Genomic DNA, 25813 nt, shown 5'->3' on the forward strand with positions numbered 1-25813 from the left:
TGTCTCCACGTTGTTATTACTCCTGGTCATTTGGGATCATGGAATCCGTTCAGTTATACTTAATGATATATTTCCGATACAGTCGGTGCCTGGAGTGCGAGGTGCGTCGCTCATTTCATCTATAATAAGTTCTTTTTGATGCTTAGACCACAGCTAAACAAAATAATAATAATAAACTCGGTTTGACTGACTCCGTTCATTAGAGGTAATTAAGTGTAAAATATCCCTCACGCCCAAAAGTATTGTTTAAGCGAGCTAATTAAAGTACCCGCAATACTGGCTTAAGCGACCTAACTTATGCCTTATTCACATTTGACACGGACGCCGTGCGATAAATTAGTCTATGATTTTCCTTGCGGTTTAGTGGGCATCGTAGGTGGCTATGTGCTACAGCGTATGTGTTCGCATTATAGCATCGTGCCATTTTTTGTACAGGCTCTCTGGGTAAGGCCGGTAAAAATCAGTACGAACGCTGCACGAAGATTATACGAAAATCTTGCAATTTCAGTGTAGTACCCGTGCAGTCTTCACAAGCTTCCCAAGGGAATCGTACGACGCCTGTACGGCTTCCGTGCAGAGGCTGCGCGAAGAAAATATGGTGACGGTGCAGCCGCCGTGACGTTTTTGATCACCCTAGTCCGCAGTGTATAAAGAGGAGTGTTGTGTACAAATTCTTCTCCTATTAAAAGTTGGCTCAACTGCAACCGCAGGTATTCCGCACTGATTCTTAGTGGTACTATCATTTCTTTGGTGGGACGAATAATGAGAACATGCTGGAGATGGCCAATATATATAACCATCTGAAAAATGTTTTGCCCTGATCAAGGCCGCCACACGGCAATGGTGCGGCCACTGTAGGGTTCCCGCGCGATTATTGCTCATAATCCGTGCGATTTCACGGGTGCTACACTGGCAGCGAGGGTCAACCTTGTGGCAGCTGTGCGAGGGGTTGTGCGAAAATCCCACGAATCTACAATCTCCGTACAATTTCTTTCGGGCACCATGTCCACGGAAAATCGTGATGGCTGCACGATCAGCGCGCGGCCTCTTAACGATGCCCGTGCAGGGATTGTGCAATGCCACCTGCGACATGTCTACGGGCTACGGGCTTACGATTTTTTTCAATTTGTATAACTTTTCGCTAAACAAAATCGTAGGGACTGCGGAGCCCGTGAATCTGTTCGAAAATCGCACTGTCGCATCCTGCCTCCACACGGAAGCCGCACGGAAAGGAGGATACGGGCAGTGTACGGTGTCGCAGAGGCATCGCAGGCCAAATGTGAACTAGGCATTAATTTACCAAAACGCCTTTTACGACCTCGTACGATACTCCTTTCTGAGCCAAACACAGTGACAAACAATAATTTATTTGTATTGGTAACACAACCCTCCAAGAACTTTTATGAACACCGCTCCCGAAAGTAATCTACATGGAATCATTTTTACAACCATATAAAAATACGTGGCAGAATGAAAATAATTTTTCATAGAACCTTGCAATTTTATAAACGTGTTTGTTCTTCCACTTCTTTTTTTTCGCCATTAGTTGATTGTAATATGCATCTAATAAATGTTTGCTTTGGACATTTTATTTTGATGTTTTATATGTATGGGTCTAAATGTTTGAAGGACCTATCAGGTTAGGCGCATAAGGGTGTCACGTGCATACAAAGAAGTTTTTATCATAATAGGTTCATATACATTTGATAAGTTTTCCTTTTTGATTATTAAAAGTTTAAAACTAAAGCATTGTCAACAATATACATTTTCTTTGCAATGAGGAGAACTAACGGAACTGGCTTGAAATAATCATGGACGTGGCGTATACTGGACAACCGTGGCTTGTGTGTGACATTTTATATATAAAACATTAAAAACATTGGACTTCAACAAGGTACTATCAAATGTTTTGATCTAAATGACAAATAGGTCCGCGGAATTAATTTCTAGTGAAAATATGCAGCAGTGTATAAATTATTCGAATACTCCACATGTCTCCAGAAGTTACTGTTGAGTTGGCTTCATTCAGAAATTTATTAAGAAGTGATAAACAGATCTTAAATCATTCAACATGGGGGTTGCTGTCTTTAGCGCGGAGAAACAGTGCCGAAATCGGGCATGTCAGCTTCGATTACGTCAGCGGTACATGACGTAGATAACTTATCCAATTAAAAGTACGTCACGTAAAACCTACGACGATTTTTGGAGCAACTTGAAGTAAACATATGTCGCGGAGTGAAAAAGAAAAATATCAATGAGGTATTTCTCGTTTATTTTTCTTTTTGGATTACAAAATTCATGGCGAATCAGCGACATATATAGCTTACGAGCGGGGTTTAAGGTCACGTATAATTCACGCACGTTGAAGTCGTTGATGTAACTTCTGGTTCTTTGTGATAAAACAAAAAACATACATGTACACGTTTTATGTAACGAGTCGTGTTTAGATCATTTGACCGGCCTCACAAAACCGTGTTTCTTTAATATTACTACACTATCAAGGGACTGATGTTAGCCATAGCATGACCTTATTGTGATTGGAATCTATAACAGTATTTCTGATATCGATTAGGCCTATGTCTTTTTTATGCGTTTATTAAGACTATCGGCATAGCCAAGAATAAGGATACCCCTGATGTTGCACATATGGTGAATTTTAAACTCAATCAAAATTTCATATCTTATCATGTGATTTCAAGGTACATCCTTTGCGCACAAGAATCTATCAGGGTTTTCTTCAATTATGCGAAATAAAAAAGTTACAGATGCTCAAGGAACCACACCTCTTAGGGCCTACGGACTCTACATGCCAAAGCATAACATACCTAGATAACACAGAAAAAGTTATTCATAGTGTTGAAAATAAATTAAATAGTTGCATTAAGATGTTTTCAATATTGCTTTAAGGAATATGAAGTTGATTTTATGAATTTCATAATATATCCTGAGCTGGATTTCAAAGTACCATCAAATGAGACAATATGCACTGCCTTCCAATTTACATTATGAACAGAAAACTAAGAAGAGTATGGCAAGCTTCCCTGAAACCTATTAAGAAATATGTATATAAATAGAACTAAAGGTTTCAGATAATAACTATAAACACTTTTCTGATACAGAACCCAATACAAATTGATGTCAAGGCCTACGGACTCTACATCCATGTATGGGTACTAGTAAAATAGTTGCTGCAGTATAATATTTCATAGTCAGTTTCCAGAATTAGTGATATTTTCTGATAGTCTTATAATTCTTAGATCATTTAAGAGCATTATTAACTAACAATTTTATTTTATTTCTTTTTTTTTTTTTGCATTTTGATTATTTAAACTTTGTAAAGACACAAGTGAACAAACTGTTTCATCATAAGAAGAACATGAACAAATCATTGAAATGTGTCAGTGTACCTCATTTATGGTTTTAACAGGAAGATTAATCACATTCTAATATGACTAACAATGCTTAATCATCACAACGATAGTATGTTGACGTATCGTCAATGTGATATTTAGCGCCGTGTACCCATCAAGAAATAGCACTTTCAAATGTCATGAAATATTTAATTTAATAATATGTTTTAAACAAAATGCCACATTGCACAAATGTGTTGATTAATTTACAAACATACTTAGTTATTCGCTTTGCTGAATAATTCACAATAATGTTCATCCGAATTGAACTCTACCGCAAGACTTATTACCATTTACTGTCCTGGCGTGTATAAACAAAGGCCTACTTTTGGCGCCATGCTTGCACGAAGAAACAGTTCCATTATGATTATATTTGATATAATTTTTACAATAAAAAAATTAATAGAATTGAAATAATTTATAGCAAAAACAGTGCTTTATCAATATCACTATTTATACACTCGGGCGGTTATACGTTATCTGAAATAATTTCACTTGGGCTATGCCCTCGTAAAATTAATATGTTCGACGTATAACCGCCCATCTTGTATAAATAGTGATAAAGCACTGTTTTGCTATAAATATTTCTTAAATAAAACATGTTTAAACCTAGAAAAGAAGTTCCTGAATTCAAATATAGAATGGTTGCATATAAACATAGACTAATATAGGGCTACGGACACTACACAATATGTTTCATCCCTGCTTCAGTCAACAGTACACAAAATTATGCAAAAAATTGCTTTCTTCAGCTATTTGGTTCCTTGTTACAGGTCTCATGTTTGATATGTTTGTTTCTTTACATTATCTGGAAATAGACTGGTAAATGTAACAGAAACGGGACTCGTTATGGAAGTGTAGAGTCCGTAGGCCCCTTGTATAACATTTTAACTTGTATTTATTATCAATATATAAATACTTTGTTAATGCAATTTTTATTATAAGTCTGATACAGTGTATCCTTAACCGTACTTTATGATACTAAACAAACATCAATATGCATTAGATCTGTAAGATAAGTGTTGGAAATTGGCAAAAATGTAATTAATTTATTACAATTATCTTTTTTCCAATTATACTGTTTACTATCAACATCTTAGATGTTTGAAAGAATGAAGCTCTTTTGTTATATCATAAAATGAGAAAAAATATTAGTATAAGATATGATTATTGCATAAAAAATTCTGATTTAGTTGCATGAACATGGTGGGGCTACGGACTCTACAGGGCTACGGACAACCATTTTTTGTTCAAAACTTTTTTCTGCTTCTTCTCTGAAGAAATGTCTTTTCTGTAGTTAGTATGTAGGATAACCCGAAAATAATCAAAGGTTCATTTTTATATTGCTCTTGTTTTTGTGCAAGTGGTACACTGCTGAAAATGGGGCTACGGACTCTACATAAAAATGTCAAGATTCAGCTATCATTTTTCAGAAAATAATGTACTGCAAATCAATATCTTGCTTTTAGATGCTGGCAAATGTGTAACTTTTTCATGATTATAATGATTATATCTGCCAGTTCAAAGAATAACTTTGGTATTCCCTTTGTAGAAACAGAGCAGGTAAAAACCATCAACGCATAACGAAGTGATGGATTTAGTTACTTACAAATATCTTGAATATTTTCGGACCAATTTCAAATCTGTAAAAAATATGTCTTACCTGAATGTCAGTTGAAGTTTGAAAACTTGAAATAAAAACTGTAACAAACTAAAATAGTAATTAAATAAATGGTCAAAAAGTAATGAATTTTTCGTGCAACAGCATAACGATTAAAAATGAGCCATTTTTCGACACTCCAACCCTTGTAAACAAAAAAATACTGAACAAAAGTATGATAAACCATACATCACCAGAAAGCCCTAACAAATATCTTTTTAAAAAAGAATAAGATGATACTGTATTCCTTAAATGTTGTCAGAAATCAACATATAACACAGGGGAATATGAAAGTGCCCATTTATCTTGGCTTTGCCGTATATCAATATTTATACCTGACTCAGTTATCATTCGTCATTGATATCTGAAACATCACATCGATTTTTTTTTATCTTCGTTTGTGCAAGGCATGCATGCATCTTTCATGTTACTTATTTAATGAAAATATATCATTATGACAATCTAGACATCATTAATGCAAGAAAACGATTCTTGGTGTATTCCATTTGCCTGGATGTCAGAAATGAAGATATGCCGGTAAATACTCGTTAAATGTAGGCAAGTATAAAACTCTTGATAGGATTTTTTTTACGATTATAAAATATTTATGTAACACGGAGACATATTGACAATGTTTCTGTACATTGTTATCATCTAAAAACAATACTTAAACTAGATACAAAAATCATAACTTTGGTTTGTTTGAAAATCAGCATAGTAAAATAACCAAGTATAATTGTTCAGTTTTATTGTAAGCGGTTACCTTCATCTTTATTACTACTTTCAGCACATATGGCGTCAGGTAATATCAAATTGGTTTTTGTTTTGGATTCAAGTGCTATTTTTAGCTCACTAAGGCCTATATTTTGCTTCCTTCAAAGGAATGTCCTACTTTCTTATATTTCTGTTGTACATCGTCAGTTAATGCAATTCTAGACACATTAAGTGCTTAGCCGTGTAAAACCACCATTCAGTCGGCCAGACTAATCAATATCTTTCAGAACGGTGATATGCTTTAATGAACAGAAGGTTTGGATGAATATAAAATTAATTACCTGCATTCAGAGCAATTTTGACGTATATTTATCTAGTACTTACCAATATTGTTGACTTAAGTTTTTGAAATTGTAAATATGTTTAGTAAAGTACATATAGACAACTGTTGTAATACTTTATACAGACTTGTGCCACCTGTCCAAAATATGATAATATAGTAAAGAGTTTGACACATGGTGACTCCAACACATAGAATGGTGCGATATATTACGACAGTTTTCATTAGGAATTATTATGATTATATAAAATTGCAAGTTGCATGTTTTAGAAGTATATTTTCTCCTGCCACACACAGACACCTCTACCAAAATTAGTCTTCGTAAATTGAAATGTCAGATTTCTTTTGTAAAGCTAGTGTAACAACAATCACTTTTAGCTAAGTCCGTCTTCCGACGCAGTGTAACCCAATCACTATTGACCATTTCGCGGGGTTCGTAGTCTAAAATTTAGACTGGCATCAGTCGTTAGAATCCTTTAAAATAAACATCTCTGTCATAAAATCCTCTTAAATAGCACTTTCTGAAAACAATTACACTACTTTTATATCTCTTATTTCTGAGATGAGTCTAGAGAGTGAAGGTTTTCTGAGAAAATATCAGTGTCAGGTTAAGGTCGCTGACTTCAGATCACTTGCCAGCATCGCAGTGAGTACGAAAGCTGGATTGGAGTGTAAATTTTTTTTTTCATGTGAGGAAGCCATCCTCTGCGGAAGGTCAAGCACATTACCGTGGCTTTACTCTTGCAAACTGATTAATGTTAAATAATCGTGTCCCCTGCCCTCTTACGTTACAGCACAATACTTAATTTGTTCAGTAACTGACCTATAGAGAGATTTAATTCGAAAAGCATCGTGAAAGTTTTTATATATTTCTGATCGTTTGGAACATAGAAGAAAAAATATTTTAAGGTGTTAAAGGTAGATAACAGATTTTGGCTAAGTAACGGATTTGTTTTAAACTTTAACATCTGATCATTTACACTCATTTATGTTCAGTTACTTAATACAAGTTAGGTTTTCACTGGAGGTATTTTTAATAATTGGTTTTCCTATTGCAGTTGCCCAACAAAGATCGAGTTATTTTATCATAAGTATAAATGTGATAAACATACTTTACCTAAGAAAATGTATAACTAACCGATATATTGTATTATATTCGTAAAATAATTGCATTAACAATTACATATATAGATTGAATTCATTAGAAATGCAAGTTTGAAAAATTATTATTACCTCCCTTTGCCTATCTTGCAACCAAGATAGAATGGAAAAAAAAATGAAATTCAGAAGCTACATGCATTTTAAAACCCACCTTTTGATTCAGATTGTTAAATATTTGGTATGTCTATCCAATGCGGATGTAAAACTCGGAATTATATGGAAATAAAAAGAAATACCAAGCATTTTAAATATTTTCATATTAAAGAGGAGTAATTACAATTTTTTATGAAAATCAATAAAGTATACATTTCTAACAGGGATCTAACTCTAAATAATGGGTATTTTTGTTTCTTAAATAAATCTCTAACAGAATATACAAAAAGTAAAAAATGTAACAAAATTTTGCTTAAATGTGATTGACCACCTTGGTGTGTTTTGTTACTCTGTCCATGTTTGTGCAAATCCTAGATTTCCCAAGGAATCAGTAATATTGATAAATAAAGTATTTATTCAATGCATATGTATGTGGTTTTCTGTATATGTACGGCTGTATGGCTATCAATGCATAGTCTAGCCGGTGTTTGACTGCTCTGCAACACATCACGTAAAATACTTTAGAAAATAAATTAAAATGTCAGATTACATTTATATCAAGCAATACACGAAGCCATTTATTGCAGACTGAGATTTGCATTTGAATACATTTCATACTACATAAATTCTCCAGAAATTTTGCAATTCGATCCTCAATCAAAGTCGTCCACGGGTTATAAAAAATAAACGATGTGGAAATGTGTCTGGAACTAGTAAATCTTTGGAAAGGTAATGCGTATATATATATACACACAGATTGATCAGACTCAATTACGTGAGTTTGGCAGCCAGTTTGTTTTAAAATGGATGTTCATGACGCCCTTTTCCAATACAACAAGTGGTCGTAATAGGTCGATAGAGCAGCCGCCATATTATGTCTGCTTAAAGCAGTGTTTGGAATTTTTCTGAGCGGCTTGCACCTCTTTATCTTTATTTTGAAGCTCTAGGAAAAGTCAAAGTTCTGAATACTTGAGTTGAATCGTACTCAAAATACAATCTATAAAGTTTCTGTCAGGTTGAAGACCAAAAGATAAACGGCATCTCTTGAATGAAATATTGATGCGTTGCGTAATAGACAAACTGCCCACCAAAATCCCAGATATTTAGTTTATAACATTTATCATCTGTTTTTTGTTTTAGTGACCGTCGTTTCAGTAACTCTGATTTAAAAACTTGGAAGTTTTCTGTTTTGCTCCTGGCATCTGTAATTTCTTTATTATCTTCGATCTCAGAAATTGCTTGTGGTTTACTAAGTTCCTCGGGATAAGCTGTTTGTTTACTTTCAGATCTCAGATGATCTTCCTTTGGCAATGCTGTTTCAGTAAACGTTTGAGTGTTGTTTGCGATAACTGCAATACGTTTGAGATAATCTGACTCGTGGTAATCTTTTGAGCCTCGTTTCCATTTTGAGTCTTCATGTACTGTACAGGTATCTACTTCTATTCCATCAGTAGTTTCAATCCTGTCTAATGTTTGCCCTGTAAGACGCCTAGTCAGTGATGTTTTACCCTGTCCAAAACAACCAATCACCATTACTCTTAATGTCGAGTCTTCTTCTCTTCCTTCCTTGATAGCCTTTTCATAGAGCTCTCTGGTTCTTGGATCGTACTGAAGTTCATCCGGAATTGACGTGGCTGAAATAAAACATTAGAGTGGATTTATTCTATGTAAGGAAATTCTTTTTGCTTAAAAACTGGTGTTTAAATGCTGTTTAGATTGCGACTTAAAATTTAAAACTTGAAAAGAATTATTTCTGATGTATAGTTATCAATCGTATCGATTTCACTTTTCGTGTCATATGATCGAACACAGAAGTTTGTTGTTGAAATAATACTGTTTCGTTAAATTATTAGTATACCCATATTTAATAATGGTACTTCCAAAATGATATATTTTCAATATTTTTGTTTGGTCAGGTTAATTCGATGCACGACTGGTAATTTAGTTTTCGATTCTCAATTATGCCATGTTTTCGTTTTTTATTGATAACATGTATCATATTAGACGAATGATTTATTTTCGCGTTTGCTATTTAAAAGATCATTCAAATAATACAAAACTCACTGCGCAAGGATTCTAAATAAGTAAGGTAAACCAGCGAAAATGGAAAGAAAACATGTTTCAGGGGAAAACATAATGAAAATATAAAATGATTCTTGCATCATTTATATTTCATCAATACTTTTCAATATTTTTATAAAGTATACAAATAATTAATGATTTCTACAGTACATGTCATGATTAACTTCTATAAATAAACTAATATACATCCTGGGTACATACGAATACTTTTATGGTGGAGTAATGATAATACTAGCTTCGCTTCGATCTATTTATTATTTCGGTATGAATTCCCATCCATAAAAAATGCGTTTGGACCTACAAGCTGCATACTCATTGTTGCATGCAGAAGCCATTAGGGTGTTTTTAATATGTATTATTTATAATACAATTGGAATTTGGCTTAAAATGTCTAGCAAATTTTGATAACTGCTTGATTTTACATGTGTCCCGATGATGACATTAGGTGCGTTATAAACAGCAATATTCACTAGTTTAAACGTTATTTACTGCCACCTCGAACGTCCGAATGACGCAATAATTTCGATGCACTTCACCTTAAAGTCTTGCTACGCTCTGACATATGTTTTTGCAAACTAGTCGACTTCATACTAATAATAGGATAGGAAAGAGTACATATTCATGATATGCCTAATAAGCATGGTATAAATTGAGGGGTTTCCACAAGGGATATTAATCGAGATTATAGGACTGGGATCAATATCCGTAATGAAAACCCTTAGATTGATACCACGGCCATGGAAAACGTATGGTACTATATGAGATGTTATTCTTTAACCGTTTTACCGCATGCAAAGTGTTTTAACGAGAGGGACGTGATGGTCTCAAAACGCTTTCCTGAGTTACACAGTTAAAACTTGCTTCATTTGGGCTTTGGTTTTTAATAAATCAACATGATTTAACTATTATGGTAAAGGGTCACAAAAGAACGGTTGTGTACAATTATTCTGACACCAACCTGTTTCAGATGAGATAATGTACAAAGAGTCCTCTATATAATTATAAGCCAAGCATGACAGCTATTGGTTTTAGTTATCGGGACGACCATCTTTGGTAGAAGTTCGCCTAAGGAACATTTCTGCAAATTATGTTATATTATTATCCGGACAGCAATCATATAAAGGGGCTCCTAACTGCAGACAGGTGGAAGCATTTGAAAAAAACAAACAATAAAAATGTCCATCACGGAAAGCTACAAAATATTAGCGCGTTAAAATAATGTCACAGACGTCATAACTTTACGTCTTAGCAACCGCGAAAAACTATAAGTCTTTTGTTTTTGTTAAAACGCATGCTTTTGAGCAATCTTTTTTATTTTGGTTAACTTAAAATAGTTTTTATTTTCTGAAATATTTTCATGAATCTTCCGTTTAACATAGTGACCAAAATTTGACAGCCTTTATGTATGTCATGAAAGTGCCATATGAAATGTCAGAAAATGGTTGCTGATGACTGATTTTATGGGAAGATAGGCAGATGAAAAATAAATGATCATGGCCACTTTCAAATAAAGTGGGCAGTATAATTTGTTATACCTGTTTTAGCTTTTTTTTCATTGATATTTTAAAATGGTGAACCAAATTAATGCAACCACGGAAACGAATTACGGGAGAAATATATCTAACTTCAACAAAATGACCTATCTAAGGAATACAGTTTCGGTTCCTTTACTTTTTTCGGAATGATTCATCGGAATCAAAGTTGCAAGCATAAATGTTTTTTTTTTACAAATGTCAGATGAGAGTTCTGTTGTTTGTATTTTCAGGTTTGGTATACTTTTGAATAAATGAAAATTAAACAAATACAGTACAATTGCGATCCTACGAAAAGCCAAGGGACCGGCCGTTTTTTTCGTAATATCGCATTTTCGTTCGAGCGTAGCATAGGAAATTTCGCTATACAACACATTAATATCTACACGTTGTAACCTGTGATATTTAAACATGTGATTTTCGTATCGGAGTACATGTATACCAATTTTATATGAACATCTGGGTTCACTACAAATCTTATTCGAATCTGAGCTCAGATGGTATGTAGAATGTAAAACGGGTTGTTTCTTTTTTTTCACTTTTAATTCACCGTACATAAAACATATACAGGGTACATTGTTGCACGAGAAAAAAATCGCAATTGAATATTCTGATATTCTTAATAGAAATAAGTTCTAACGCTGTATGCAACAGGAAAAACAAGTCAATACCTTTTAAGAAATTATGAAAATGCAAGATTTCAATTATTTTAAACGTCATTCTTGATACGATTTAATGAAATTGTGGATAGGGTACAATGTTTAGTTTTTAAATAAGGCATTTGTACATCCCTTGATGTTAAAGAATCAGAATAAAATCAATCATAAAAGGTCAGGAAAACATTTTATCATTACCTTCATTGCCAGGAATGTCCACTTCGTCATAAGGGTGCCTCCTTCTTCTAACACCTTCTGGCATTGGCATAACTGTAATATATAAAATCAATCCATCATTTCAAATAAGATATATTTAAATAAAAGAGTTCTTCATTGCATTTTTTTTTTCGTATTTGACTTTATCTTGACTAATCATTTGTAACCTTTAAGATCTAGTTTCTTATATACCATGCAATACTTTAAATGCATTTCAAACTCTATTGGCAAATCGCCTTGCTTTCTTATGTTTGAAAGTTTTGATTATCGTCGGATCGATAACATATTATTTGGACTCTTAACATTAAAAACAATCTTCGTAGGCATTAGTAAAATGGAAGCATATTTGCTGAATGTATTATGATATACAAACCAAAGCCTTCACTTTCGGGAATGTAAATTTCGTCATAAGGACGTGGCTTTCTTATTACACCAGCTGGCATTGGCATTGGCACATCTTCAATAGATAAAATAAATATGTCTTTTGAAATTTTAATATGCTATAAATATTTTTAAACTAAAGAATACTTCATTATATTTTTGTTTGTTTTATTTTTATTTTATGTGGTTTTATCTTGACATATCATATAAGATCATTTTGTTTCTCACATACTGAATCAATAGAATAACATATGCAAAATCATCAGAAATGCGATTCAAACTATATCAGTAAATCGCAATGGATTTGTTATGTTTGAAACACAGTGGGTCACTTCTAGCTGTAAGCATTAGTTAACAATCGATCGTGAGCTATATCATTCTGAAATCATCTTTTTTGATCATTTTTTATCTATTTAGTATAGATATTGAAAATACATTTACAAACATATATTCGTACGCAAACAACCTAAATTCAGTAAAAACATAGTACATATTGAAAAGAACAAATATGTAAGGACCACAATATGATCTTGCACTAGCATTAAAAAAAACTGTCAACTTTTTAACAAATGCCTGATACTACAAAATCTGAAACTGGAATGCAGCTCAACATACCATTTTTAGATTTTGTATCGGGGCCAACTGAATATGCTCGATATATCCTGAGTTTGTAACAAACGTACAGCGAACAAAGTCCCCATAAACAGTATTTATATATCAAACTAATTAATATTTTCTTATCCAACCCCTTAGTGCACCAAGGTGCTTTTTGTGATTTCGAGAAAACGTTGTTTAAAGGTTTTAGACCTAAAAGACATTTTACTAAAATAGTTTACTATTCATTTACTTCAGTGTGGTACAATGTATATCTCTTATTTACATTTTACAGATATGTCAGTTATTTAATTAGACGAAATCATAGTGACGAGTAATGCCTGCTTTTGTAGTTTAATTATGCTCTTCTGTATCAAAGTAAAATAGAATCATGGATAAATATCCATCAGAAACGCAACTTTCCAAAAATTCAGCATGCCCGATGCGTAACCTACAGCACGCAGTCATGGACAAGAAGCACGAGGTTGGGCACAAGACTAACAGACATAGACAAACCGATGCACACACAGACAAACACACGCACAGACTAGGACTAATTAACAAGGACAAACGAACAAACAAAGGAATACAGTGGGGCACCGTCTTTGAACGGTCAGCGGTAAAACCATCACTTTGGAGCTATCTGTTTATTGTGCACCTAACCACACTCTTGCTCCCATATACATTATTTTTATTTTATTTTAGTCAAGAATCTTTGAAGAATCTTTCTAAAAACCATTTTATATATCTTAATAATAATGTTTGACTTCTTTTTTTCATTGTTTCTATATTTTTAATATATTTTGCAACTTTTATTCAATTTAATTCATGTCACGTAATTTAAACCTCACTTTCTGTGTCTGTTGACGACACTTCAGCTATGTCAGTCTCTGAGTCAGATGATGTATCGGAATCCGAGTTAAGCTCGATGATAACCGGTGCTGGAAGATCGTCTATAGCAATATCTATCTCCCAGTATTTCTGTTCAACTGACAGTACATGGTCAATACACCTAGACCAATCTGAAGATAAAACTGTTTGCAAACTCTCCTAATAAGGTCTTTCACATGCGCCATCTTAAACGTCAAGTTCTTACGTGCAATTGTCTCAAGCAATGTTTATTGCAACAAACGATTAAAAGAATTAAAAAGATGTGATCTTACCAAGGCTCAAACCTCGAAAAGCAAGTTTGTTAAGCCAACGTCATATCCTTCGGGCCATGCATTCGTTTACATTCATCGATAACTTATACCGCTTTACTATGTATTACATATATGTTTCTACCCCTTTTTGGTGAACAACTGTTCTGCATAAATTAGTCACGGCTCAAAAAATCGTGGTCGACCTATAGTGTCTTTTAACAGTAAATTTCTCTGCCGTAAAGTACTTTTTAATGAAAAACATCAACATCATTTTTCATCTTGGTTATTTCGTGTGATGATGAGTGAAAGCACTACGTGAAGTTTCAATCAAATACCTGTTGTTACTGAAGTACAGCTTGTTATATAGATACACGCTAAACTTTTACCAAATTTTCTAGGTTGAAAAAGGACAATCACTTGTTTTAAACTCAGCCATGATTTATCTAACTTTTTTATTTCAATAGGTTAGATGACACAAAAGTTTTAAGTAAAGTTTTGATTCAACACATACATTGGATGCTTAGATATGAACTCCCCTTAAATCGTACCCAACGGACATGAGCTACCACAATATAACATTATCATAATGTTAAATACCATAAATACTATGAACAACGTTTCAATGAATAATAGTTTAATTTGTTGTTAGCGACTTGGTTTTCAACTGAACATGTACAAAATATTCGTATAAAATTATTATAAATATAAATACAACATTATGCATATTATTTGAAAATAAATTGACGAATATTTTTTATGGTTTCACTCATCTTATTGAGTTAACTCTCATTAACAGGTTGTTTCATGTACAGCATGAATATAATACCATGAAGATTACATTCACTTCTCGTATACATTGAACCGATTTTAAAAAACCCAGTGATTTTCTATATAATCAACGTATAACTGTTGCGCCTCGAAATCCGTTCAGTGTATAATTTTTATATACAAAATGGAACACGCACATTTAAAGTATTAAAACTTAAAATTAAAATTTTTCTACGGACATGTTGACAGTCGAGGGACCAAGCGCTGAAGTGAACTAACCACTTCGCAATGCGAGAAAATTGTACTCACTAAAGCGCGAAATAGCGCCCCGCAGTGGTCCGTCAGGAACAATACGAGGGGAAATAATTCTCTTCTTATTCACTTCGTTTAAGCGAAAAGAATTATATTCCCCTCAAATCGTACCCAACGGACATGAGCTACCACAATATAACATTATCATAATGTTAAATACAATAAATACTATGAACAACGTTTCAATGAATAATAGTTTAATTTGTTGTAAGCGACTTGGTTGTCAATTGAACCTAAAGAACGGAAAAATCTAGGTTATAAATATACTAGAAAAATCTATTCCTTAATTCAAGAGTCCATGATCTACTTGCTTAAATTTAATGTACGTGCTCCTTCTAAAAACATAAATAATTCTAATGTTCATAAACCCGAACATTGCGAAACAATAAGACATTCCTCCAAGCTGTCTTTAACACAACCGTCTTTTGCTTGTTGGCTGTTCCAATGACCATGTCTTTTAAAAATTCTGTCCTTAACACTCTTGTTTGCAGCGGCGGTGGCGCCACCTGAAAGTAATGAATGTAAACAAAACTTTGATATGTCTATAACATGTGGAGCAAGAGCAATTTTAAATAGATCCCTCAAGGTACTGTATGAAACGGGCTTGTTAACTTTCCTGCACCTGTTTTTGTAGCACTCAAATTGCAAACTATATAATTATCTGAATTCTTTTGGAAATTTGCCCATTCAAGATATTTAACAGTGTTTATAACTGGACATAGTGATATTCCTGTTTTAGCAATAATGATCTATGCACCGTCTCTGTATTGATTTGTCTTACTAGATTCAATAAATATTTCCAAATGAGTATCACGAAAAACTAAATCATTTCTTTTTATTTTCAATAGTTCAGAACTTCTTAAAAGATCCAGCGAATGATAACAATAAAGCACATATTGTTCCCTCAGACATGATATTACCATGTGTATATAAACTCTTATAAACTGAAGAAAGAAGATCTACGGTTACCAGTAATCAAAGTCGCAAATATTAGAAAGAAACCCTGCTTTTTTGTTCTCTGGCCTAGATATCCATTCAATATCAGTGATAGTCGAATTTTCTACGCAAAATTTGTATATGTCTAAAGCTATAGTCATAAACCATCGAACCTTTGCCTACGATTTTGCTCACTGACTGGGTTGTCTGTAAACCATTTAACTCTTTAATAACGTAGTGAATGATCTAAGGGTTTCAAAACTCTGTAAACTGCCATGAGTCTCCATGTGGAGGACCGCAAAGACTCTACCGGTGACCACACACCGTGTGCTATATTATTATATGCACTTACTTCGTAACCACCGTAAGCTAGAGAACTTGCATCTGAATACACATTTTTTGTAAAAGAGAAACAATCAAAAAGCTTTCTAGAATTCAAATGAAGTAACTCTCTTTTCCAGAATTCTAACTGGTCCTTAATCTCCTGAGACAATTTTACAGAATACTCTCAGTGAGGGACTGTAGCTATATCCATACTAACAAATCTGGTCATAATATGAGAAATTTTACCTGTGACGATAGACATTGAAATCACTTGACCAACAAAACTAGCCAGCGATCGGACATGAACCCTGCTGTGACAAATTATTCAATGTCTTAAGACATTTGTCAATTCTAGTTTGGAGGTATGGATATCATTCCAGATACTGAATCAAAATCATTTCCTAGGAATTGTAAATTTTGTACTGGTACCTAACAGGGTTGTTAATAATTACTTGCAAAAGTAATGCATTAAATTAGCATTACTTAGAAAAAGATGGCATTAAATTAGCATTAGCATTACTCATTTTTATCAAAATAATGCATTAAATTAGCATTACATAGGGTGCATTAGCATTAGCATTACCATTATTTTTTGAGAATCATTGCATGTTATTATCACATACACTGTTTTTCATTAAATCATTTTAGTTTACCTGGGCCATCTACATGAATAGTTAAATACGTGTATGTATCTGATTTTTTTCTTTTACCATTACTTTATATTAAAAAAGCCAAAAAATACCTTATGTTGAAGTACAGCATGCATGAGCATTTAAATTGTTAGAGAAAGTCAAGTACCTGTTTAATTGCTCCCTAACAGCCTAATTTAACATGACATGTAAAAGCTAGCTGCCTTAAGGTCTTAAACATCACTATCAATGGCATAGTGTTAATTGATAAAAAGGTGTCAAAAGATAATAGATTCTGTTTGATATTTTGGGTGACAAATCTAATTATTCCACACTTCTATGGCTATTATAAATATGCACTTTGGAGTTGTCCCAGGCTTTAAATGTATTTTTCAAAATCTTTCAGGTGTACATTGAACAAAAGGCAATTATACCATTACACAGTTTATAAAAATCAAACAACAATCTATTAGAGAACTGCTATAACCTGTGTAAATAACAGCATACATGTGTATTATGTTTGTTTTTTTCCAGTGATACAGAAAATAATGCCTAAGCATTAGCATTACTTACTTTGGCATTAAATTAGCATTATTTTCAATGCTAAAATTGTGGATTTAATCATTACTTGGCATTATTTGAAAAAAATAATGCATTACTAATGCATTAGCATTACTACAACCCTGGTATCCAAATACATTTTTCTGTCTTGGGAACAAACCCTGAAACAATGAGATCCTTTTTGACTGAAACCCCAAGCGATAAAGTACGTTCGTAACTAGAATAGAACCCAAAACCGTCGTCTAGAAACATAAGTACTTTTTTACCTTCTGCTCTCCACTTTGATATTAATGGTCTTGTGACCTTGCTGAATATATAAGGAATTGTTGATAATCCGATTGGTAATACTAAACATTTATAATACTTGGTAATTCCGTTTTTGTCCTTCCAAGAAAAACCCTCAAATTTTGTATGTGATGGAAAAATTTCAATGAAATGATAAGCTGAATGTATATCAAATTTAATCATCCTAACGTTTTTGTCCAAAAAAAGATAACGCAACTTTGATATCTTCATACCTGAAATACTGTTTCCATAAATGTTTATTTACTACAAGGATCAGACGTTTCTTACCGTTATCTCGGACTGAAACCGTGAGCGGATTAACAATGTAAGGAATGCAGTCACATAGCTCGACTAAATTTCTATACAATAATTCTGATATAGCTTCACTTACAAAATCGCTGTTGTTTAAAGCAGATTTATTGTTACATAAAAATGAAGACGCGGGTTCTGAATAAAAAGGCATTTTATAGCCTTGTGAAATAGTATCAAGTATAAAATTATTTGCACCTATAGATTGACAAAAAGATAAATTATCCCTCAAGCGACCTCTAACCAAAATGTCTTTTTGTCCAGATTCATATTCATAATAGTCTTTTGTCAATTATGAATCTGCTTTTTTACGGAAAATAGCAGAATGTGAAAAATACTCATCTTCCATAGTGTAATCTTGAGAATCTCTACTTTTTGGCGGGAACCTGAACGGATCTGTCGCTGTCGAACCTTGCAGCGGCATAGGGACATGATCGTCGATTCGAAGGAACCACATGAAAAGCATGAGCCGTAGGCGACTGGTCTAGCTGAGAAGTTGCCGGAGCCTCGAAGAAACCTTCCTCCCCTTGTTGAAAAGGTTGAAATATTCCCTTCTGGTGCGTAGTTACGAAAAGCAGAAGGATAGTTGAACAAAGCACCAGAAGTAACAGCAGCTCGAGGTGCTTTACGTGCTGACTGCAAACGTTTGACCGACTTGATTTCCGTTTCTTGAGAGCCTGATTTTCGGCCTTGCGTAGTTTAGATTTGTCTTCGGAATCGCTAGCCAGTGGGTTAGAAATGTAGCAATTGACTGTGTCCCAGCCTCCCTCAGAGCTGTCGGCGATACGATTACGTTTCTGGCGTTTGGTGACATTTTCCAATGCCTCATTAAGAAATTCTCGGCAATATTGTGGTTTGCTATTGTCAATAGCCCAAACAGCTTGATTCAAAAAGTCAATAATTTCACAGTAAAATACGTACTGTATTTTGTTTTCCTGGCGTTTCCACTGGATATCAATGTCCAACTTCAATTTTTTTTACTTCTTTGCTAACTGTAGCGTTACCACCACGTACTTTTTCTTTAAGGCTGTAACTTCTTCTCTGTGCGGTGAAAGCCGTCGGGAAATCTCAGCTAAATGTTCCGTTATCAAAGTAGTGTTATCTGTTGCCGGAGTTGACGAAGAAAAATTTTCTACGGACATGTTGACAGTCGAGTGACCAAGCGCTGAAGTGAACTAACCACTTCGCAGTGCGAAAAAATCGTGCTTACTAGAGTGCGAAATAGCGCCCCGCAGTGGTCCGTCAGGAACTACGAGGGGAAATAATTCTCTTCTAATTAACTTCGTTTAAGCGAAAAGAATTATATTTACATACAAAACTTATCCAAGGTGTGGATGTCAACAAAGGCGACACCAATACGAGAGTGAACAGAAAAGCTGTCACTATTCTTCGAATGCAATTTTATACGTGTATCAATGTACATCAAATATTTACACACAAATGTTTGCAAAAATGAAATATTTGCTAAAATGTGATATTGCGTTTTTACTTTTTTGAGTGTATATGGTATATGGTAGATCTATGTTTACGCTGTACATATTTTTGTATAGGCTATAAACATTGTAATGAATGTTTTATGCTTGAATAAATTATTCGTATTCGTATTCGAATTCGTATTCGTATATATCGGTTCAATATTTCATATTTCAATTTAACTATATTTGTCTCAAACGTTAGTATCATTAAACCAATATTTTACGCACTATTATTGTAGTAACAATTAAATGAAAATAAGGAAAATGAAATACATAAAGTAACATGTATGTGTAATATATTGGCTCTACCCTTCCTTGAAATTTTCAGAGTTACTTATTCTATGATATTTCTCACACTTGTATCAAGCCTTTTGCAGAAGTCTCCGATTTAGTGTTTTCAGACTTCAATAAAAAGTGATGATGCAACCCCCACTTTATAGAATGTTACATTGATGGCAAAAATGATATGCAGCATGTCCCGTTCATTTTGAGGGTAAATACTTTCTGGGACTCATAAATTATATTTGAAAATTCTATGACAATGGAATGAGTCTTAATTTTCTATATGCACTGGATATTATAGAGGATAAACATTCATTCCTTAATTACATGTTAATACGAATGTGACGTAAATTTTAACATAAGGGATAAGTCAGATCATCATGTAAATGTCGTCTGATGTTGAACACTATTGTAGGGCCTCTATGACTTTAATATCACTTGAAAATTATTAATATTTGGTAGTAAAAAGTAAATGATGAAGCGGGGCAGGTAAAAATGAGTGAAACTGCAACGTAACTACAAAGTTATCCCGGGCTTCTTTTCTTTAATTATTCAAGAGAATGTAAAAATTTAGATATACAAGATATATATCGTGAAGTTTTCAAACTAAGGTATGTTCTTTCTTTCATGAAATGCCCTTAAATGACCTGTTCATATAGTATTACTTTATTTCACGTCAAGGTAAATCCTTTGGGACCATGGAGAATATTCAATTGTACTATTAAAAAAAACTCTCAAGCCTGTCCTGGGTGTGGAGTGCTTAGATACATGCCTCATGACAAAATTGGTGTTTTGAACTTTGCTGCTCGGAAGAAATCAAACTAATTTCTTTAGGAGTGATATTTTGCCATTCCGACCTCTTACGTGTATAATAAACGAATCTACCGTCGTTAAAAGTATCTCACAGCAATGTCCTTTTCCTCACATTAACTCTGTTGAACCCGATCAATATCGAGAGAATGCTTAGGCTACTGTAGTCATATCCCATAAGGTTAATGGTCAGTAATCCAAATCCTTCTTTGTTTCATATAAAAAACGACAACTTCAGGTCGTCTTTACGTATCTTTAGAGAACATCACTTTTTCCTACACCTATTTTTCATGAAAGTTCTATCACTATGTATGAACATGAAAACCGTCTCATTTCATGCAGAATGTTTTCTAGTAGTGAAAAATGGTGATTAAAGCACTCGTTCTACACGAATTTGCGCAAAAAATGGGAAAATTAGGATCTATTTATTATGGACTTCTATCGACTACACCACGGCCGAATTACTGACCTTATTCCATAAGATAATAGCGTGTAGCCAGTAGATGATCTACTATTTTGAGAGGTCGGTATGTCAAAATTAGGCCAAAATGAAAATAGTCTAGGGGCTGATAAGGATGTAATTCACCACAAATTACTGATTTCAGGATTCAGTAGGTTAAAGGTCAAGCTCAAAATATATTTTTGCGGCTGAAAAGCACAAGCTTTGTTATTAGGGGCAATCCGTCATTGGAGCATATGTATGTTTTCGTCAAAGAATTGCAAGTATATTTTGAAATAATTTAAATTGGTAATATCATACTAGTAATTATTACCTTCTTCTAAGCTCCGTGATCCAACAAGTCTCCTGCTGATATTATTACCCATGATTTTCCTGAAGATTATTTTGACAAATGCTAGTCAGCCTGAAAAAAAAAATCTACTTGTAAATTACGCAACACTATGTCAGTGAGACTAGTTTTGAGTGCAAGGGGTCAACCATTAGAAAATCCGGACGATGTAGTAAGTTAGGGGTGCTTACAGCTTTATGCCAGGTTCGATTATCAGTTAGTCAGAAACATGGACCGAATTATTTATTGACTTATACACTGGTGTCAGGAATGTAATTTACTTGCGCAGTACTTTTTTACATTAAAGAAATTTCAATTTTGTTCTAGTCGTCCTTAATTTTTTACGACATTTTTCTTTCACAAATAAAATCATTTTCATATACGTGAAACAATAGGGTGTGCAAATCATATATCTGTAAATATTCCAAAAACGATTAAGATCTTATTACTTGCAGATTGCAAGGCACAAAAAATGTCAACATTGCTATATTAACATAAGCTACAATGTAGACCATTGACTGCCAGTGAAGCGAATGACATATGGCATTCTTGGTTGAAACAATGCTACATTCAACAGTATTTTCTTCAAATTGAAATTGAAATGTGCAACTCATGGAATAATAACAGCGAGTGGAGCGAGGAGCATGTTCCAGGATATTTTTGCTGGAGTGTGTGCAAGATTATTTGATTACTTTGAAAATGAGGCAAGTTTTTTTATCTACTTTAATACTATTGCCACAATATTTATTTACGTTTTCTACCAAGTCTACCCTGCACCCCTCCCATTCTGTGTATTATAAGTTACGTATGGCTGTTGATCATGAAAGTGCTATCGGATAGTAAAATATCATTTTAGGTCAAACTGTACCAAATGACTTTACTGAAACTATTTTATTATGATAATAAGTTACTGATAAGGCTAACGCATTAAAAGTGATATTAATCAGCAGAAAGATTGTCTTATGTTGTTACATTACATAATATTTAAAAGCTAAATCTTTTTGTTGGGTTTAACGTCGCACCGATGCAAATATAGGTCATATGGACATTTTCGAGCTTTGATAGTGAAGAACACCCCAGGTGCCCCTCCGTGCATTATTTCATCAAAGGTAGGCACCTGAGTAGAACCAGCGACCTTCTGTAAGGCAGTTGAATGCCTTCCTCACATGATGAATTCAACGCCCCGAGTGTGGCTCGAACCAACATCTTTGAGGGGCAAGTGATTCGAAGTCACCGACCTCTCGGCAGAGGAGGTCCTTTTATAGGCTTTATAGGAACAAACTGGTGTACAATCAAAATGCTGCTTTGTACAATAGGGCCAAACAATGTTTTTGTTTCCAAGATGAAAGGCAACATTTCTTACAAGCATATTTTAAATAACAAAATCAATAAGAAATAACCAAGCAAAGTCGTCGCCTGATTCTTATAGTGCTCTATCACCATTTTTGGAAAAAAATGAGACTTTTACATCAGTTTGTTTGTCTCGCCGAGCTCTATCGTTCTTGAGAAGAAAAAATAACTTGTGACGTCATACTTTTCTCCATGTCCTCTGTTTGAATGTAACAGTAACGAATAAAGTACTCTATCTCCAGGACTTAAAGCACTGTTATGTTTAAAATCATTCTGACCAACCATACACATAAACTAACATCATGTGATCATCATTAGACTTTGTAAAGGAGTGTTCTATCTCCAGGTAACTTAATCCAGAATTGCTCTAACTCAATTTTAACCAATAGAATGCACAGTTACATGCATGTGATCACAACAAAATATGGCGGATAGGCGTAGTGGTAGCATGTTTGAAATATACTTAGAATGCCTATCTACACGACATGCAAAGGTGAGATTGCTTTTTATAGCTTACATAGATTATTTTATCATTTTATTACTTATACAAATGCATAGCTTTGTCAAGCTATTGTCAGGAAAATACATGCAAGATTTGCAACAGACCTGTAGTGGTGTGTACTTCGAATAGAAACTATTTTCGTCATTCTGAAGCTGTATCTTAAGAAATACCACTAAATATAACAGCGGTATTTGCAAACATGTTTCCGAGAGAAGCAAATTTGTGATAGTAAGTTATTGTCTGTTAAGAGCTGTAGAAATAAAACCAAAACAGAACATATTTTACTTGACAAAATTACGATAAGGCGCCAACTAATTTTGTTGTTGAACACATATCCCTACTTCCAGACGCAAACATCCTATCGTGAAACTTGCAACCCTTGTCAATGCTGAAATTCATGTCACTAGTCAATGAAGAAACACTGTGAGGAATATAAACAACGATTGTGTTTGTGACAGAGAATAGATATTTCTTAGAATGTTAAGTAGTCAAGACGTAATACAAATGGTCGGTGTGAATCAAAATTAATGCCACAAAACTATTAAAGTATCACATGATGTAACTGTACCGAATATGAAACATGTGTGCTATGACTGCAAATGTTTTGTTGCAAAATTGATGCTATGAATTTTTGTAATTATACTCAGAATTAAGTTGAGTTGTATGCCACCAGATTTGAGTACGACATGCAGAAACTAAATTGAATATATACAATAAGATTAGTATGAAATCTATGACCGAGAAACATTATTTTCGATGTAATATCTTTGAGCCTTGATTTAATTGTCAGAATTATGTGAAAAGTTAACAAGAGGCCTAAATGAGCCTAAGTCCTTCAACTGAAGAAAACCTTAACCATCTGACTTTGCTTCTAACTAGCTTTGGTGAAAATCCTTTAATCTGTTCATCTATTGTTTTATTATTATTTTGCTTTCACGCACCAAAACACATAACCATCGGAAGAAATCATTTAAAGTTATTTCTTTAACTTATAACGACGCTACGGACCGATAATGATGACAGACCATTGAGTGGTTTATTAGAAGTAGTCATTAAAGGTATTTTAATTTTAGCCCTAGAATGAGCAAACCGCCTCCGTTTAAATAAAATTGGGAAAGAGCCCTCTAATGATGTCACTCGCCATCTCTGATGAAGATCCGAGCGGTTCATGACAAGAAAGTATTTCTATTTGTAGCTCTAGTTGCCCCTAAGAGGGGCAAAGTGTCCTTAATCAAACAAATTTGAGAAAGGACCTTATACTGATCTCTAGACCAAGTTTGGTGAATACCCATCAAGTGGTTCATGACAAGTCATTTAAAGGTATTTCTATTTTGAACTCTATCAGCCCCTGAAAGGGACCAAGTGCCCCCAACAGAACAAATTTGGTGAAGATTCTTATAATAATTCTACAAATCAAATTTGAAGAAGATCAATCGAGTGGTTCATGAGAAGAAATCGTTTATAGGCATTTCTAATTTTAGCTCTGGCAACCCCTCAAAAGGCCAATCGTCCCTATTTGAACAAATTTGGGAGAAGATGTTATAATAATGCTACAGACCATGTTTGATGAAGATCCATCAAGCGGTTCATGAGAAGATGAGAAGTTCTTTAAATGCTTTCCTATTTTTTTTTGCTTTGGCGGCCCTTAAAGGGCCAAGGTTAACCATTTGATCAAACTTGATAGAGATCTATCCCAAAATGCTACTGACCAAGTTTTGGTATAAAAGTAACCAGTAGTTTCAGAGGAGACGAATTTTAAGTACAATGTTGACGCAGGAAGACGGACGATGGACGCCGGACAGTCAACCTATACTAAGAGCTAAAAAGAGACATAAATATAACATTGATTGTGTTTTGTAATAGAGAACTGGTATGACTGAGAAGTACAGTTACATGCAGAAATTAAACATAATTAAAAACTGTTGTTTTGTGATGTGAAAGAAAACAGTTATTACTGAGAATATTTAGTTGCAAAGACAATGTTATTAGTCGCCGGTAGGAACCTACGACTATATTTGATACGCTTTAGGATTTTATCACTGGTATAGAGAAGTTATTAAAATGTGACAATAAAAAAAATGATATTGTAAATAAAAGAAATATAAGGCAATTACTGAAGTGCTTACATAAACGAATTAGGAGCTGAAAACTGCCTAAGATTTTTATTATTTCAAAAGATAGCATTTTTAGGAAAATAAGAAAATGTATAAGAACTTATCCCTATAAATAGATTAACGACTGCAAGAGATTTCCAGCGAACAATGATTGGCTGAGTCTTTACCTGTGTTTACGTCACGCTGCGTATATAAATCTACATGAGCGCATGTAAGACAAGGGAAGTAACACAGTCTAAGGGCATATTTTGTGACTGTCTCTTGTCTGTAGGAATAAGGTCAGTAATTCGGTTGAAAAATCGCTTCCGTGGTGTAGTCTAAAGAAGTCCATACATAGTAAATAGATCCTAATTTTCCCATTTCTAGCACAAATTCATGTCGAACGAG

At 33.9% G+C, this 25813-nt stretch overlaps 1 protein-coding gene across 1 annotated transcript in view; it reads right to left on the minus strand.

Moving 5' to 3' along the window:
* Positions 1-8389: 8389 nt before the first annotated feature.
* Positions 8390-25813, minus strand: part of LOC128558101 (uncharacterized) — a 71925-nt gene continuing 54501 nt past the window's right edge. The window contains exons 2-5 of the mRNA XM_053546933.1: positions 21446-21535; positions 12238-12321; positions 11847-11918; positions 8390-9012 (exon numbers count right to left, since the gene is read on the minus strand). Of these exons, the coding sequence (XP_053402908.1) occupies positions 8390-9012; positions 11847-11918; positions 12238-12321; positions 21446-21497 (831 nt within the window). The 5' untranslated portion in view covers positions 21498-21535. The remainder of the gene's footprint in view (positions 9013-11846; positions 11919-12237; positions 12322-21445; positions 21536-25813) is intronic.

Source organism: Mercenaria mercenaria, chromosome 6, assembly GCF_021730395.1.
Source record: "Mercenaria mercenaria strain notata chromosome 6, MADL_Memer_1, whole genome shotgun sequence".
Taxonomy (NCBI): Eukaryota; Metazoa; Mollusca; class Bivalvia; order Venerida; family Veneridae; genus Mercenaria; species Mercenaria mercenaria.